This window comes from Pongo pygmaeus, chromosome 2 (assembly GCF_028885625.2).
Source record: "Pongo pygmaeus isolate AG05252 chromosome 2, NHGRI_mPonPyg2-v2.0_pri, whole genome shotgun sequence".
NCBI lineage: Eukaryota > Metazoa > Chordata > Mammalia > Primates > Hominidae > Pongo > Pongo pygmaeus.
Genome location: NC_085930.1, coordinates 207,199,941 through 207,219,046, shown reverse-complemented (window position 1 = coordinate 207,219,046; position 19,106 = coordinate 207,199,941). Strand labels below are relative to the sequence as shown.

The 19,106-nt window shown below is 40.9% G+C and overlaps 1 protein-coding gene across 2 annotated transcripts in view; it reads right to left on the bottom strand.

The window, feature by feature from the left end:
- SENP5 (SUMO specific peptidase 5) overlaps nt 1-19,106 on the bottom strand; it is a 67,049-nt gene continuing 47,943 nt past the window's right edge. The window contains exons 7-10 of one of the 2 annotated variants that reach the window (XM_054480480.2): nt 11,137-11,274; nt 6,807-6,890; nt 5,007-5,057; nt 1-3,885 (exon numbers count right to left, since the gene is read on the bottom strand). In XM_054480480.2, coding sequence (XP_054336455.1) covers nt 3,775-3,885; nt 5,007-5,057; nt 6,807-6,890; nt 11,137-11,274 — 384 coding nt within the window. In that variant the 3' untranslated portion in view covers nt 1-3,774. The remainder of the gene's footprint in view (nt 3,886-5,006; nt 5,058-6,806; nt 6,891-11,136; nt 11,275-19,106) is intronic. The other variant, XM_054480481.2, reaches the window with a different exon arrangement.

Sequence of the window (19,106 nt, the reverse complement as noted above, 5' to 3'; positions counted from 1 at the left end):
TTTATAAAGGCATTTAGTTTATTTTTCAAAAAAATACTTTGCTAGAAGGGTTGAGCACTGTAATTTTACATGATCATAATCTCTAAATAAATTCTTTTTCTGACCAACAGGTACCAGTTAAGTGAACAGCTTGTCTAGGTCTGCTTTTGTAACACCCAAATACAATTAGCACTTCTCTGGTGGTATTCCCTGGGCCGTCTTAATTATCTAGAGGCCAGGAGGCAAAGCCTAGCACATAACAAAGTATGTGCTTTATAACTGCTGATTAATTCAGTTTCTTAACTAGGCAGAGCAGGTCATCAGTATATCTAATTCACACTATTAATACACTGTCTTGCTGAAGAGCCTGACCTGCCCAGAACCCCGTTACGTCTAGCCCAGGGAAGCAGTAAACTGCAAAGCAGAGAAAAGGGGCAGCTAAGATGAGGCTAGTGCTGGCTGAGTCCCAGTTAGGTCTGTTACTGTTCTGTTCCAACTATAAATCCAGGATGACTGTTACTCAGATTCAGTGCTATGTAGAAAATAGGATGCACAGCCAAAAACATAATTTGGGGATGACTGGCAGCACCTTCTTTTCCCTTTCTTAAGAGGCTAACTGAAAGTTGATTAGGATTCTTGAGAGAACGTAACTAAAAGTTGAATCAAATCTATATTCACTGCTATAGATTTAATAAAAGGAAAGACCACTGTAAAGATGCAACTACAACCTGATGCATTTGCTGAGGAGAGGACTGGGCAGCTTGTTGAAGGTTCGTCAAAAGTAGCGCTTAGTTATCACAAGGCCTGCACTCAACCTCAAAAGCATAAGGTCTAGGCCGGGCGCGGTAGCTCATGCCTGTAATCCCAGCACTTTGTGAGGCAGAGGCAGGTGGATCACCTGAGGTCAGGAGTTCGAGACCAGCCTGACCAACATGGCGAAACCCTGTCTCTACTAAAAATACAAAAATTAGCTGGGTGTGGTGGCACACACCGGTAGTCCCAGCTATTGGGGAGGCTGAGGCAGGAGAATCGCTTGAACCTGGGAGGCAGAGGTTGTAGTGAGGCGAGATCACATCACTGCACTCCAGCCTGGACAACAGAGCAAGACTCCATCTCAAAAAAAGAAAAAAAAAAGCATAAGGTCTGCCTACCTCATGTCATGGGCACCCAAACAGTTCAGTGCCAAACTAGTACCAGTAAAGCCATGCCTGCCTCTTTCACCAACAGTCCAGAGTATATTTCAAAAATATCTTTATTAACCAAGGAAGCAATTACTGCAAACATCAGGACAAAGGACATTCTAATCTAGGACTTGAGTTAAATAGAGGTTTACACCTAATCACAAGAAGAGAGGGAAAGCAATTATGTGTGCTGAAACCAAGTTTCATCAATGACAAATATTTTTAAATGACTTTTAAAATACTTAACATTGGCCAGGCACGGTGAATCACGCCTGTAATCCCAGCACTTTGGGAGGCCCAGGCGGGCAGATCACTTGAGGTTAGGAGTTCAAGACCAGCCTGGCCAACATGGTGAAACCCTGTCTCTACTAAAAGTACAAAAATTGGTGGGGCGTGGTGGCACACACCTGTAATCCCAGCTACTTGGGAGGCTAAGGCAGGAGAATCACTTGAACCTGGGGGGTGGAGGTTGCAGTGAGGCAAGATTGCGCCATTGCGCTCCAGCCTGGGGGACAGTGAGACTCTGACTCAAAAAAAAAAACCAAACTCAACATTTAGTCTAAGCCACACTGGGGCAGCACACCTCAAGGTGCCCTATGAAGCATGAGAAGAGTCACTGATTTGGGCAGCTCTCTCTCTGGGCGCTGATTTTCTTCCAGGAACTATTGTGTCTCTTCTGCATGCCAGGTTCTGTCACTGAGGAACTGAAATACTTCCTCACTCCGAAGTACAAGACATTTTGAATTGACAGCCCAGTGACTGGCTAACTGGCTACTTTGGTATACCGCACCGCCACCAAAAAAAAAAAAAAAAAAAATCAGAGGCAAATTTCTGGCATGTTTTGAAAAATCTCATGTTTGTATAATTATGTTTGAAAAACTCATTATGAGATCTTCCTTACCCTAAACCGTCATTTTTTCCTAACGCTGACAGAACCCCACCTATAGCAGCATAAAGTGCCTCTACTCTCAGTCTTTTTAACGACTTGAAACACAGTAAGAAACACTGACCTGGTTTGACATTAAGGATTTTGAGTCTGGAGGACTCAGGAGAGGAAAGTGCTGGGGCTGCTTCCCAGTGTCACCACTGGTGTTGGGAACCCTGCATGTAAACATGGTCGGACTCAATCCTCAACTGCTGGCAGTCAGCTGTCTCAACCATACCTCAGGGCCAAGTGAAACTAAACATTTTAGCTTTTTCAACACTCCAAACCTACGCAGGCATAAACTCGAGAATCTTCTGCCATTTACTTTGTTTTTCTATTCAGACTTCTGAGTTTCTCGTACATACATTGGTTGGTTTTCCTCCCGATTCAGAAAGGGTAATTGGGTAGGTTTCACATACATCTTTCCAATATGTCACGAAAGGCTGGATTAAAGATGTAAGATGCGTGACATTAACTCTAATGCAGCTAAGTGTATGGACAAGGGCCACTTGGGCCTTTCTTCAGAAGATGAGTTTCAATAGGAGAAAAACAACTGTGCTAGTGTCAGCACTGGTCATGCAGAAGCCAGATGTGCCCTGCATGTTACTGAGGTCACTAAAGGGACAGGAGAAAGAACCTGACACGGTTGCTGCGCTCCCATGGGACTAAGTTGTCTCTATTACCTTCCCTCTTCTCTCCAGCCACCTGCAAAACATCTAAAGTCAGTCAGCCTTCAGTTTTGAATGTTTAAATTTCAGATACCCTTGAAATAGAAATGCATTTGGTAAACCTTAACTTCTTCCAATTGGGAGGCAACACAGGGAAATGACAACTTAAAAATTACTCTGAGAATAGCTGCATTCTCATTTGACCACTAGTTTGATGGATGTTAAGATTTTTTTAACAGGTCGAAAACAGAAAAATTCAGGGAATTCAATATCCCAGCAAAAGCCTTTATGAGATGTACGCCACGTATTATAATTCTTAAAACCACGATTGAAATCTGTCATTGTTACTGGCCTCCAAGGTTGTTTTTTCTCACACCTTACTCTTCCCAAAGCAGCCACTGTGCTTACAAGTGTGCCTCCAGAAACAGAAGACACCAGTCAGTTTACGACCACTTCCATCTCACCCTTCAAAAGGAATGGACTGCACTCTCTAAGACTCACTTGGAGAGGGAAGTTGGTGAAAGTTGCCACTGGTAAAGTAAAACAGGACTGGATTTGTCAAAACCACCCCCAGCTACCCTTAATGCCCCAGGGAACACTTACTATTCTGAGTTATGTTGTATCAAAAACATCTTGCGTTTTTAGGTTCTGGGAGTATATTTGAAACCTGTATTCAGTTCACGTCTAACTAAGTTTCAAAAGCTGCACCAAATCTACTAAGCTTTTTTTTTTAATACTCTTCACTGCATGCTCTGTCTATATGCATGCGTTTGAATAATAAATATTAAATATGGGGGACGCACAGAACCATAAAATTAAAAATGAAACCAAACTGAACATTAAACAATAGTACATGGTAGCTGGAGAAATGAATAAGGGCAAAAAATAAATTTGAGGTAACAATAGTGGCCCAACACCACTGATCTGAAATATCTGTAAAAATTCAACTAAGTGTTTGGAGATTCAAGTAACAAACCATCTGCTCCAACTTGGTCAGACTTCCCAGAGTCCCTGCTGAGTTTCAGTCCATGAGCCGGCACTCACATAGCTCCTTGTAAATCCTCTTCCGCACTCGGGGCATGTCTTCTTGTGAAAACTGGAAAGGCTGCTCTAAGGCGAGGCACTTGCAGTACTGCAAAAAAAAGGTCCCAGAAACACTTCAGTGGCACTTGGAGTTGTGGACCAGCCCGTTCTGTTTTACTAAATGCAGACCTAATAGTGTCTAAGGCAGAAGACCCCAACCTTTTTGGCACCAGGGACTGGTTTCATGTAAGGCAATTTTTCCACAGACTTGGGGGAGAGGGGGTTGGTTTTAGGATGAATTATCAGGCATTAGTTAGATTCTCATAAGGGGTGAGCAACCTAGATCCCTCGCATCTGCAGTTCACAACAGGGTTCACGCTCCTGAGAACCTGATGTGGACGGTATCTGTCCGTGGCCCAGGGGTTTGGGACCCCAATCTAAGGCAGCATTTTCATGTCTGTTTAAACTACTGTAAAAATACAGTTTTAAGCATTTACCCAAATTATAGGTGACTGACCAAGCTAGTGCATGGCTTGGGATCTCCTCTCCCTCCTGACCCAATACTGTGAAGAGCAGCAACTGATGAAAAGGCCTTAATTCCTCCCAAAGTGCAACCTGCTGGAATGCAGCTAGACCCATCATGGCCCTTAATGGGAACGTGAATTTGTTTATAAAACCCCAAACATGCATGAGGTATACAAACGAACCTGTCTTCCAAGATCTTTGCAAATCTCTAAATTCATGCATCATATTCTGTAATTTCCTTCATAAATATATGTATAACTGAATTTTTTTCCATAGCCCTTTTCGATCTCTAAGGAGATCTACAGCACGAGATGGCAGTTTTTCAACGTGGACCTCATTTAAAATCTAATCACTGTGTCAACGACCTGCAGATTGCTTGCCAATGGTTTTTTTTTTTAATTCTGCAAATGCCAATGGTTATGATATGGACAAATTCAAGTCAGTCTCCAATGTGGCTTACTAATAACCTCCCATGAGACATGGATGATACCCACAGTTCACTCTTGATCCCTGGAAGGTGGTTCTTCCTAATGATAACATCTGAAAATGCAGAAACTACTGCTCCTCAGCAATAAAGGGGAGGAAAAGTACTCCGTTGCTCATACCTAGCATCATATACACATACAGGAACTGCCATCTCTCCTCTTTCAACCCAACAAACTCAATTCACACATTGTAAATTCCGAAAAAGCAGTATTTCTTTACCTGGAGCACAAAGACTCCACAGTCACTGTCATTTTTCTGTTGTGGAATACACTGAAGGGAAAAACAAAATACTCATTAAAATAAGATCAATTACTTCTCTTCAGATAAGAAAAACTCCTTTATGGAAAAATGCGCAAAAGATAGGAAACTTTTCTCTCTCCAGGACAGCTGGTATATCTGATATCTCAAGCATCTAATTTTATGGAGGCACCTGGCCACATAAAAAGAGCTATCAGGTGGCAACCCCAATTTATAGAACAATGTTTTACCTAAATATGAGAAATGGGAAATCAAATGTAAAAACCTATTTTAAAACATGCATTTGGATACTGAGCTCTGCTATCAATTCACTGACAGTGGAGTCAAAATGGAATTGTGGCTGGGAGAACAAAGGCCCGGCCTCTGGATGCTAGGATGGTGACAACTCCGCTGAGCGGTCTTCACTTGATCTCGTATCACACGACCCTGTCCTATTCTTTGAAAGAAATCGTGAAGGTAAACAGTATGGTTTTTGTTTTGGGTTTTTCGCGACAGGGACTCACTCTGTCACCCAGGCTGGAGTGCAGTGGCACGATCTCAGTCTCCTGAGTTCGCGCAATCCTCCCACCTCAGCATCCCAAGTAGCTGGGACTACGCCTAGCTAATTTTATTATTTGTAGAGATGAGGTCTCACCCTGTTGCCCAGGCTGGTCTTGAACTCCTAGACTCAAGCAATCCATGCACCTTTGCCTCCCAAAGTGCTGGGATTACAGGCGTGAGCCACTGTGCCCAGCCAACCGTATGTTTTTAAAAGAACTGGTTACTGTATTCTGCCCAAAGCGGTAATACAGAAGATCCTGACTACATTTAGAATACCCAGATTTTTTAGTTGGGTAAATTCAGGAAATTTACTGGTTCTGGTTTGAACTGGTATACTAGGTTATTCAAAACACAAAACTTAAGCTTAATTTTAAAATTTAGCATTGGTTGGGTTCAAGGGTGAACTAATAAATCTTGTCTCTTTGGGTTTGGGTTAAAGGTTTGTTTCAAGATCCTGCCTATAACATTGTGTCAATGATCCAGACAGACCTGTGTTCAAGGACCTGACTCTGTATCAATAGTTTTGATGTCCTTTGGGGAAAATCACACCTGGGCTTCAGTTTTCTCATTTACAAAATAAAGACGATGCTTATCCCTAAATGACCTGCCTACCTCACAGGTTATAAGGATCAAATGAGATCTAATATACAAAAACACTGGAAACAGCACAGCCCACCATCAATGGAAGACACTGGTATTTACGACAGGAATAAGCGGCTGTGCCTGGGCACTCTGCCCCACAGTTTGAATGTCATGGGCCAAGCATGGTGCTGCATCCAGACAGCGGTGGGACTGAAGCGCTTGGGCTACTATCTTCCCCACATGCCTGGCAAGTAGCCCAATGCACTTTCTCCCCCTCAGTGGGTCCAAATAGTCATTTCAGCATTTCTCTGGGTCTATATGGGTCATCTGGAAATAAGAGCCATGATGCAAGAGGCAAGTGCCACCCAAAAAATTTTTTTTTTCCCCAGAAGAGCAAACACATCATTAGCAACTTCCTCAGGGAGGAAATGACTGAAGTGATTTGCTCCCGGGAAGCACCGGGCAACTGAGCAGCGATGATGAATACTAAACTGAAGTTTATTCTCAGCTGCCTCCCTGGAGCCTCCAGGCTCTCCTTGGTATCTCTGTCACTAGTCTTCAAATGCTCTTAAAGGCACCCACCCTTAGATAATTCCATCCCCTGGACATGCCTGGGTTTCATTGTTATCACATACTTACCTTCGTAACAGCAGTCTGCCAACCCTGAAGAAATTCAGGTCTATTTTTTTCTCTGGCTTCAGTCAGCAAATACTTTCTTATATTCTGGTTAAAAAGAAACCACAACACAGATGCTGTGTTCCATCAGTTGGTGAAAAATGGAACATGCCCATAGCAGACAGAAGGAAAGGAGGAGGCTGTGGCCCCATAACTGGGCAGAGTATGCATTAAGAAGCTGGAACAATTTTTTTTTTTTTTTTTAAGAGAGAGGATCTTGCTCTGTCACCCAGGCTGGAGTACAATGGCGTGATCATAGCTCACTGCAGCCTTGAACTCCTAGGCTCCAGAGATCCTCCTACCTCAGCCTTCCAAGTAGCTGGGACTATAGGTGTGTACACCACTGCTCCCGGCTAAAGCTGGAACTTTATTTCAGACTCTTCATTTCATATTGTTAAGGGGGAGTCAGACCTTCTGTATTCAAGGTATGCATCAAGACTGTGGACGCTGGCATTTGTTTAATCAGAACATTTTATGAGATGGTTAGCCAGCCCTTCCCAGCAGTAAGTCAGCTTGCTGCATTTGAAACTTACATACTGGCAAGTCAAAAAGAAAGTCTTTATCATTGCCAATGCTCAACAGAGGAAAGGAACCCATGGCAGACATCATTAATAACTAAAACAAAATGAAAAACATTCCAGCCTTAGATATTCTGATACACTCCTTATTTTTGAGGGCTGCAGAAAAGGTTAACATTCAGCTTCTGGAAAGTAATACTAAAATTCATTCTGAATACTAAATATGGTCAAGTCCACTGTTGAAATATCTACCAAGATGAAGCCTGCTGGAGTTTCAAAATGTCCCCAGTGATCTCAACCTCTGTGCATCTCTCTCCACATCAAGAGTGAAGTCAGAGGTTATGTGAATAACCCACCCCACCTCCCCCAACAAAAGTGGACCAGGGCCAGACGCGGTGGCTCACACCTGTAATCCCAGCACTTTGGGTGGCTGAGGCAGGTGGATCACATAAGGTGAGGTCAGGAGTTCAAGACCAGCCTGACCAACATGGTGAAACCCCATTTCTACTAAAAATACAAAAATTAGCCAGGTGTGGTGGTGCACACCTGTAATCCCAGCTACTCCAGAGGCTGAGACACGAGAATCGCTTGAACCCAGGAGGCAGAGGTTGCCATGAGCCAAGACTGGGCCACTGCTCTCCAACCTGGGGGACAGAGTGAGACTCTGACTCCAAAAAAAAAAAAAAAAAAAAAAAGGACTGGAAGCCACCTCTTCAGAAGAAAATACATGATGAAAGCAAATACTTAATATCTAACAAAGTATGACAGCATGTTGCACTGCTCCCTCTAAAGAATTAACTTCAAGTTCTCAGAATAAGCAGTATATATAAATTCTTTTTTGAGATGGAGTCTTGCTCTCTTACCCAGGCTAGAGTGTAGTGGTGCGATCTCTGCTCACTGCAACCTCCACCTCCCAGGTTCAAGCGATTCTCCTGCCTCAGCCTCCCGAGTACCTGGGACTATAGGCGTGCACCACCATGCCCAGCTAATTTTTGTATTTTTAATAGAGACGGGGTCTCACCATGTTGGCCAGGATGGTCTCTATCTCTTGACCTTCTGATCCACCCGCCTCAGCCTCCCAAAATGCTGGGATTACAGGCGTGAGCCACCCTGCCCAGCCAGTATATGTAAATTCTTAAGTAAAATACAGGCAAAAAAGGTTTGTCCTTAAAAATGGTCACCGACACTCAAAATGTACTGAGCATCTCTAATGGTTCAAGTGCTGGGGACACTAGTGAAAAAAGCTCTTGTAGTCTCTGTTGTCATGGAATCTACACATTTATGTGGTGACTGTTTAAAACACTTTTCGTCAATTCTTTGAAAATACAGGCCCCTAACTTAGTTAAGGGCCCCTTCTACAACCCCTACATCCTCTTAAAACAAAAAACAGCTTGACCCCACCTGGCCAGATGACTGAACTGTATTTGGCTCTAAATGACTTCTAGCTATCACTTAAAAGGAGTCTGTTCTTAGGGTCTTTTTGCAAATGTGCAAAATTATTAGGCCAATTGTAATTTTGCTGAAAAGGTAAGAACTCTGCAGGAGGGCTTGGGCAAAAATTCAGAAGATGATTTTTCTTACTGTGCAGAACCAGGCCCTAATGATTCTGAATCGACTTAAACCCAACTGCAAGTTTTACAAACAAAATCCTGTTTAACCATCATTCACTCCATGAAGTCGAACGTCTCTCTAGCCCCTACCTGACTCCCTAGCATCAGTGCCTGGCACAAAGCAGGAGGCACAGTAAATAGTTCCTACATGAAACAATTTTCCCAACACCTCTGCTCTCCTCTGCCTGTCAGAATCCGATTCTTGAAGGCACTGATATGGCTGCACTTTTGGTTATACCTTTGCAGGTTTGTCTAGGAAAGAGACAATATAGACAGGCTCTGGCAGGTATAGGAATATGTTGGTTCAGAGAAAGGCAAGGAATTAGGGGAAGGGAACTGGAAAAGACGCTCACATCTGGTATTGTGAGAACTCTGGGCCCAGGAGGCTTCTCGTTTTTGGGGTATTTTTTTCCTGGATTTCTTGGAAATGAAAATGTGGATTTTGAAAACTTGATTTTCCTCATAGTTTGCATTATACTTAATTTTTAAATTAAATGTTAATTAAACAAATAATACAAGAAAATATTCTCCTTGTAAAAAAAAAAAAAAAATCCCAAAATAAGGCCAAATCCCCTTTAATTAGTAGTCCTGCTTTTCTACACTTAACCAAAGGTAATAATCATTGATATAAAAAATGGTAAGATCCCATCTTTTTACTTACAAATATGTATGTATATATGTGTCTACACATACACCTGCATGGATTTGTGTACTATACCGTATCATTCCACAATTGGCTTTTTAAAGCTCTATGCCTTGGACATCTTTCCATTTGAGGACTTGAAGGTCTACTATATTCAATTTAACTGCTATGGTCAGTTTAATAGTATGGGTATACTGTACCATAGTGTATTTAGCTATTCTCTTGCTAGAGCTAAATTTGGGTTGTTTTATTTTGCACTATTATAAATAATGCTGCCATGAACATCCTAGCACATGCCCCATCCTTGTGTGCATATACAAGCATTTTTATGGAGTAGATAACAAGAAATGGAACTGATATGCAACAGAATTTGTATCTTTTTAATTAACAAAGCACTTAGAACTGATGAGAACTGCAACTATCACCAAGTGGCTGTATCAATTTATACACTCCACCAGAAAATATGAGAATGCCTATTTCCTTACGCTCACATAGACACTTGAATAGCATCACTTTTTCTAACATAATGGACAAAAAATGTAACTGATGTAGTTTCCATTTGCATTTCTTTTATTTCTGGTGAGGCTGAACACCTCTCTGTGTGTTTTTAAATGGTCATTTGCATTTTTCCTAAAATTTACTAAATTAGCCTTTGTCCATTTCTATTAGGTCCTTTTATCCTCCCCTTATTCATTTGTAGGAGTTTCCATGTATTCTGGATAGTTATTGTCTGTTATTTGCATCATACATATTTTCTCCAAGTCTGCTGCTTGTCCTTTAACTTTATGATATACAGAAGTTTTAAATTATTAGGTGGTTAAATTTATCCAATTGTTCCTTATGTCTTTTCTTTGGTTCCATGTAAGAAGTCCTTCCCCACTCTGTGAACATAACATTCTCCATATTTCATTCAAATACTTTTACAGTTTTGTACAGATTTCTTTTAAGTACCTAAAGCTTTAGGAGTTTTCATCATAAAGAATTTCCACATTTCTTCCTAGGGCATATTCCTAGGTTATTTATGTTTTTTTCTTTTATAAATGGAATCTTATTCCCAGTTACATATTCTTATTGGTTCTTGATAGTGCAGGAAAATCCGGAAACCTACTCATTTTTCTTGATTTTGTATCCCACCATCTGTTTATTAGCTGAACACTAATATTTTGTCAATTGATTCCGTTAGGTTATAGTTTATTCTACAGGAGTTATTTTGCAGATACAAGCCAATTTTAGCTCTAAGATGATCAAAGAAACAATTTCTAACCACATTCAAGATGTAGTTTTAAGGGAAAAGCAGAGAAAATCCAAGTGGAGTATCTCAGAGGGGGGGATCTGGATCCTAGACAGATCCTCTCCTCAGCCAGAGATTCCCCTTCTAGTCCTTTTCTCAGCTAACATTTTAGAGGATTTTCATGACATAAACTGTTCCTATACGGTTTTGACTGCTGCTGTTCTATCTAGAGCTAAGATGCTATTTGGCCAATTACAAAACAAATGAAAAAATAGGCAGTATATTAACTTACCTCTACACAAAACTTAAAATGAATGCCTTGGGAATCATAAAATGAAATAATTCGATTAGAGAGTGTCACAGTAATGAGAGACCAGTGGACTTCCAGGTGAATAGGAATCAACAGAAGGCTCTTTTTAAACAAATCCACCTGATCAAGAAAAGAGAAAGAAATGCGGCCATCACCACAGCTATCCAAACCACCAAAAAACAGCAGCTTCCATTTGCTGACCTTTGACCTGCACAAGGGCAAAAAAGGAGGAAGCAATGAACCAGAATTTGAACCCAGGTCTTAATCTAAGCCCATGCTTGTAACTATTAAGCTATAATACACAACAATAATATAAAAATAAAGATATACAAAGTACAGTTTTCCAGTTAATCTACTAAACCTGTGTGTCAAGTGCCTGATAAGACTTGGCTCCTTGTTTACCTCATTTTCTCATATACATATTTAACCTGGATTCAACTCTTGTTTAGAAAGCAATCATAGTATTAGAAAATGGTATAAGGGGCCAGGCACGGTGGCTCACACCTGTCATCCCAGTACATTGGGAGGTTGAGGCAGAAGAACTGCTTGAGCCCAGGAGTTTGAGACCAGCCTGGGCAACATAATGAGACTCTGTCTCTACAAAAAATAAAAAATCAGGCCGGGCTCAGTGGCTCATGCCTGTAATCCCAGCACTCTGAGAGGCCAACAGATGGTTTGAGCTCAAGAGTTCAAGACCAGGCTGGGTGACATGGCAAAACCCTGTATCTACAAAAAAATACAAAAACTAACCGGGCGTGGTGGTGTGCACCGGTAGTCGCAGTTACTTGGTAGGCTGAGGTTCAAAGGATGGCTTGAGCCTGGGAGGCGGAGGTTGCACTGAGCAGAGATTGCGCCACTGCACTCCAGCCTAGGTGACAGAGCCAGACCTTGTCTCAAGAAAAATAAATGAATAAAAAATCAGCCAGGTGTGGTGGTGCACGCTTGCAGTCCCAGCTACTTGGGAGGCTGAAGCAGCAGGATCACTTGAGCCCAGGAAGTCGAGGCTGCAGTGAGCCATGATCACACCTCTGCATTCCAGCCTGGGCGACAGAGTGAGACCCTGAAACTGCATCTACAGACATGGTGTAAGCAGCAGTTAAGATTATGGGCTCTGAAGCAAGTCTGCTCAAGTTCAAATTGTGGCTATTCCACATATTGGTCACATGACTTTGGTAATTTCCCTTGCTTCTTTGCACCTTGATTTCCTCAACTAATAAAATGGATAGAAAATAGTACCTACCTTATGAAGTTTTTAAGAGTAGTAAAAGAATGTGTAAAATGCATAAAACTCTGTTTAGCACATTATAAGTAGCCAAATATCTTAGTTATTATTATGATTACTTGCTTGGGTCTCTCAAATGTCAAAATTGAGAAAAACATCCTTGATAATACTTTATGCATCCTTTACAGTCCTAACATATCCTTTATATCATAATATATATCCCTTTATAATCTAGAAATGCTTGCTATTCCACTCAAAATTCCAGTTGTAGAGTGGGTGATAAAGTAGTAGATGCTCCACACACATTTGTGAAAGAGTGAATCAATTTCCCTTCTCAGGTATTTTTTTAGCATAATTTGGTGATTACTTGGGTTAAAACATTTTAAACTACCTCATATTCTCTGAAACTAATTTCCCGAGATTTCCTTCTCGCTTTCTGATACTCAAATAGTGTCCTGCTCTAAATGAATCTTCTGTTAAGTCTTCATGACCTTGGGGCAGAATCACTTTAGCTTTTCAGTTTCTGCATCCATAAACCTGGGGAGTGAGGTGGGCAGAAGGAAATAGTGAAAATAATAAACAATGTTCCTTTCCAGATTAAAAATTGAGTATCCATTTTTTTTTAATTCCGAGTATCTAAAACAAGGAATCATAGTTAGAATACAGTAGTAAATAAAACCAGATGTATGTTCTTCTCAAAAAGTAATGTTTTCTACATCGTAAAATAGATTTTTATATAAAAATTAGAAATACAGAAAAAGATACACTTCACCTATCTTTCCAAATCATTTTCTTCTTCTAACACATTAACATAGACATACATAGAAGCTTTATACAGGCTGAGTATCCCTAACCCAAAAACCTGAAATCCTCCAAAATCTGGAACTTTTTGAGTGCTGACATGATGCCACAGATTGTCCACAGGGGTGGCTGAGGTAGTGACATTTTTACTTTCTGATGGGTCAATGTACATAAACTGTTGCATATACAAAATTACTAAGAATATTGTAAATTACCTTTAGGCCATGCATCTAAGGTGTATATGAAACATAAGTGAATTTTGTGTTTAGACTTTGGTTCTACCCCCAAAATATCTCATTATATATATGCAAATATTACAAAATCTGAAAGAGTCCAAAGTCCTAAACACTTCTAGTCCCAAGCATTTTGGATAAGGGATGTTTAACCTGTACACATAATTAAGAACAATGTGCATGACAGATTGTATCACTGACCCCAATTATTTGTTGCCCTCCCTGTGAGAAGATTATACAGACCTGCCCATTGCCATGTGACTTCTCTGCCCTCCCAAAGAGAGAACTGTAGTCCTGTCATATGATTTGCTTTAATCAAAAGGATGTAATAAGCAGAAGTGAAGTTATGTCATGATCAGATTGAAACTTTTAGAGCTACCATGTGAGACTGCCATGTCTCAGGAAAGGTGCTGCTCCTTCAGTTTGGGTCCCATTCGCATAATAAAGAAGAAAAACCATAGGTTCATCTGCTTAGATGCAGGAAAAGCATTTGATGAAATTCAGTATTTACTTATGATTAAAAACTCTCAGGAAAATAGGAATAATAGGAAAGCCTACACGATAATAACAGGAAAGCCTGACATCATACACGATAGTGAAAAACTGAATGCTTTCCAAGACTGAGAACTAGGGAAAGATGTCCTCTCTCATTACTTCTATTCAACACTGTAGCAAGTCTTAGCCAGTGCAGTAAGGCAAGGAAAAAATGACACACAGATTGCAAAGAATGAAACAAAACTGTCACTACTTATAAGTGTCTATGAAAATTTCACAGAATATACAAAAAAGCTCCTAAAAGTAGTAAATGACTTTGGTAAGGTCAGAGGATACAAAGTCAAAATACAGAAATCAACTGTATTTCTATATACAAACAACTAGAAGATAATATTTTTTAAAATTCTTTTCATAGCCATTTCAGAAACATGAAATACTTAAGGATACATTTAACAAGAATGTATATATAAGATGTATACACTAAAAATTACAGATAATACTGAGAAAAAATAAATGCAAAGATATACCATGTTCATACACTGAAAGGCTTAATATTAGATGTCCATTCTCCCCAAACTAATGTATAAACACAATCCCAATCATTCCAGCATGCTTACTAAACAACAGAGTTTGACAAACTAATTTTCAAGTTTATATGAAAATGCAAAGGACTCAGAATTGCCAAAACAATCTGGAAAAAGGATAAAGCTGGCAGACTCACAGTGATTTTGAGACACACTATGAAGATACAGTAATATTGTGTAGTGTTAACATAAAAAATAGGCATCAGTCTAAGAGAACAGAAAATCCAGAAGTAGACCTACACATGTATGATCAGTTGACTTTCTATAATGGTGCCAAAGCAATTAAATTGGAAAAGAAAAGTATACTAAGAAAAAAAAATCTTGATCCCTCCCTTTTTTTTTTTTTTTTTTTTTTTTTGAGATGAAGTTTTGCTCTTGTTGCCCAGGCTGCAGTGGAATGGCACAATCTCGGCTCACTGCAACCTCCGCCTCCTGGGTTCAAGTGATTTTCCTGCCTCAGCCTCCCAAGTAGCTGGTATTACAGGCATGCTCCACCACACCCAGCTAATTTTGTATTTTTAGTAGACACAGGGTTTCTCCATGTTGGTCAGGCTGGTCTTGATCACCTGACCTCATGTGATCAGCCCACCTCAGCCTCCCAAAGTGCTGGGATTACAGGCGTGAGCCACTGCCCCTGGCTGGTCATGTTTCTTTGTTGATTTGTTTGTTTTGAGATAGAGTCTCACTCTGTAGCACAGACTGGAGTGCAGTGGCGCGATCTTGGCTCACCAAAACCTCCGCTGCTAGGGTTCAAGCAATTTTTCTGCCTCAGCCTCCCGAATAGCTAGGACTACAGGTGCCTGCCACCACCCCTGGCTAATTTTTGTATTTTTAGTGGAGACAGGGCTTCACGAAGTTGGCCAGGCCGGTCTTGAACTCCTGACCTCAAGTAATCCACCCACTTCAGTCTCCCAAACTGATAGGATTACAGGCGTAAGCCACTGCACCTGGCCCTTTGTTGATTTTGAGTCCAATGTTGAAAGTGGCGTGTTGAGGTCTCTAGCTACTATTGCATTGTTGAGTCTCTCTCTCTGGCTCTTTTCTTTTTCTTTTTTGTGTGTTTTTGTTTGTTTTCTTGCCTTCTTTGTGATGTTCTCTCTTTAGCTCGGATAATATTTGCTTTATATATCTGGATGCTCCAGTGTTAGGTATGTGTGGAAATACATATATATATATATGCTCATACACAATTTTTATATTGTCTGACCTTTTTATCATTATATAATGACCTTCTTTGTCCCTTTTTAATAATTTTTATCTTAATACCTATTTTACCTGACATTAAGTATAGCTACTCTGCTCTCTTTTTTTGGCTTCTATTTGTATGGAAAAAGAGGAGGTCTGGTTTTTCCAGCCCTTTCAGTCTGTGTATATCCTTATAGGTGAAGTGAGTTTCTTGTAGGCAGCATATAGTTGGGTCTTATTTTTCTTTCCATTCAGCCAATCTATGTCTTTTGATTAGAGACTTTAGTCCATTTACATTCAATGTTATTATTGATACATAAGGACTTCCTACTACCATTTTGTTATCTGCTTTCTAATTGTTTTACGGTCTTCCCTTCCTCCCTTCCTTCTTTGTGTTGAAATGATTTTCTCTGGTAGTATATTTTTATTTCTTGCTTTTCATTTTTTGTATACCTGTTGTAGATTTTTTGTTTTGAGGTTACATGGTTACCTCAAAATAAAAGCCTCACGAGGCTTGCAAACAATATCTTATAAACAACTATTTCAAACTGATAACTCCAGTTACCAAAAAAAAAAAAAAAAAAAAAAGTCAAGAGAAAACGAAAACAGAACTCTACACTTTAACTCCAAACTCCATCCCCCTCTGACTTTTTGTTGTTTCTACTTTTTTTTTTTTTTGACAGAGTCTCGTTCTGTCGTCCAGGTTGGAGTGCAGTGGTGCAATCAGGGCTCATTGCAAGCTCCGCCTCCCAGGTTCACGCCATTCTCCTGCCTCAGCCTCCCGAGTAGCTGGGACTACAGGCGCCCGCCACCACGCCCACCTAATTTTTTTTTGTATTTTTAGTAGAGATGGGGTTTCACCATGTTAGCCAAGATGGTCTCGATCGGACCTTGTGATCCACCCGCCTCGGCCTCCCAAAGTGCTGGGATTACAGGCGTGAGCCACTGTGCCCGGCCATTGTTTCTATTTATCTTTTTTTATATTATCGCTTAAAAAATTGTAGTTATAATTTTTGATAGCCTTTGTAGTCTTCCTACTCAAAATATGGCTTACACACAGCAATTAGTGTGTCAAGCCATTCTGTTCTTGTGTACTTACTGATACCAGTGAGTTTTGTACCTTTGGATGATTTCTTATTGCTCATTCATGTCCTTTCCTTTCAGATTAAAGAGCTCCCCTTAGCATCTCTTACAGGTCAGGTCTGATATTGACAAAATCCCTCAGAGCTTTTGTTTGTCTGGGAAAGTATTTCTCCTTCATGTTTGAAGTACATTTTCGCTGGGTATGATATTCTAAGATAAACGTTTTTTTCCTTCAGCACTTGACATGCCACTCCCTCCTGGCCTGTAAAGTTTCCACTGAGATGTCTGCTGCCAGATGTATTGGAGCTCCTTCATATGTTATTTGTTCCTTTTCTCTTGCTGCTTTTAGGATTTTATCCTCAACCTTTGGGAGTTTGACTATTAAATGCCTTGAGGCAATCTTATTTGTGTTAAATCTTCTTGGTGTTCTAGGACCTTCTTGTACCTGAATATTGATACCTTTCTCTGGGTTTGGAAAGTTCTGTTACTATTTGAGTGAAGTTTCTACCCTATCTCTCTCTCTCTACCTCCTCTAATAACTCTCAGATTTGCCCTGTGACTTCTAGATCTTGTAGGTTTGCTTCATTCTTTTTTCTCCTCTGTGTATTTACATATAGTCTGTCCTTAAGCTTACTAATTCTTTCTTCCACTTGATCAATTTTGCTGTTGAGAGATTCTGATGTATTTTCTAGTATGTCAACTGAATTTTTCAGCTCCAGAATTTGTTTTTTGTGTTTTTTGGGGTTTTTTTGTTTGTTTTGAGACAGAGTTCGCTCTGTTGCCCAGGCTGGAGTGCAATGGCATGATCTTGGCTCACTGCAATTTCTGTCTCCCAGGTTCAAGCGATTCTTGTGCTTCAGCGTCCTGAATACCTGGGATTACAGACCTGTGCCACCACACCCAGCTAATTTTTGTATTTTTAGTAGAGATGGGGTTTTGCCATGTTGGCAAGGTTTGTCTCAAACTCCTTGCCTCAAGTGATCTACCTACCTAGGCCTCCCAAAATGCTGGGATTATAGGTGTGAGCCACTGTGCCCAGCCTCTGCTTTTTATTTTTAAAAAAAAAATGTCAATCTCAGCTGGGTGTGGTCACTCAAATCCCAGTACTTTGGGAGGCTGAGGCAGGCAGATCACAAGGTCAGGAGTTTGAGACCAGCCCGACCATCATGGTGAAACCCTGTCTCTACTAAAAATACAAAATTAGCCAGGCGTAGTGGCACATGCCTGTAATCCCAGTTACTCAGGAGGCTGAGGCAGGAGAATCGCCTGAACCTGGGAGATGGAGGTTGCAGTGAGCTGAGATCGCACCATTGCACTCCAGCCTGGGCAACAAGAGGGAAACTCTGTCTTTAAAAAAAAAAAAAAAAAAGTCAATCTCTTTCTTAAATTTCTCTGACAGGATTCTAAATTCCTTCTCTGTGTTATTTTGAAATTCTCTGGGCTTCCTCAAAAGTTATTTTCAATTGTCTGAGAGGTTGCATATCTCTGTCACTATGAGACTGGTCATTGGTGCCTTTAGTTTGGTGAAGTCACGTTTTCCTGCATGTTCTTTTTTTTTTTTTTTTTTTGAGACAAAGTTTCATTCTTGTCACCCAGGCTTGAGTGCAATGGCGTGATCTCGGCTCACTGCAACCTCCACCTCTCAAGTTTAAGCAATTCTCCTGCCTCAGCCTCCTGAGTAGCTGGGATTACAGGTGCCTGCCACCACGCCCAGCTAATTTTTTTGTATTTTTAGTAGAGAAAGGGTTTTACCATGTTGGCCAGGCTGGTCTGGAACTCCTGACCTCAGGTGATCTGCCCACCTCAGCCTCCCAAAGTGCTGAGATTACAGGCGTGACCCACCGTGCACAGCCTTCCTGGATGTTCTTGATGCCTGCAGGTGTTCATCGACGTCTGGGCAATCAAGAGTTAGGTATTTATTCTATCTTCACAGTTGGACTTGTTTTTATCTGTCCTTCTTGAGAAGGCTTTCCAGGTATTCAAAGGAAATTGAGTGTTGTAATCTAAGTCTTTGATCACTGCAGCCATATCTGCACTACGGGGAGCCCCAAGCCCAGTAAGACTGACACTTGCAGGCTTCTAGAGGTCTCACCTTGGTGTGCTTGGGTAAGATGGAGAGGAATTTCCTAGATGATTAGGAAATCTCTCATTCTCTTCCTTCACTTTCCCCCAAACAATAGTCTCTCTCTCCATGCTGGGCTCCCTGGAGTTGAGGGAGGAGTGGTGCAAGCACTCCCATGGCTACCACAGCTGGCACTGGACTGGGTCACAACTGAACACAGCATAGTACTGGGTCTTGCCCAAGGCATGTGGCAACTCCTGCCTGGCGACCGCTGATATTTATTCAAG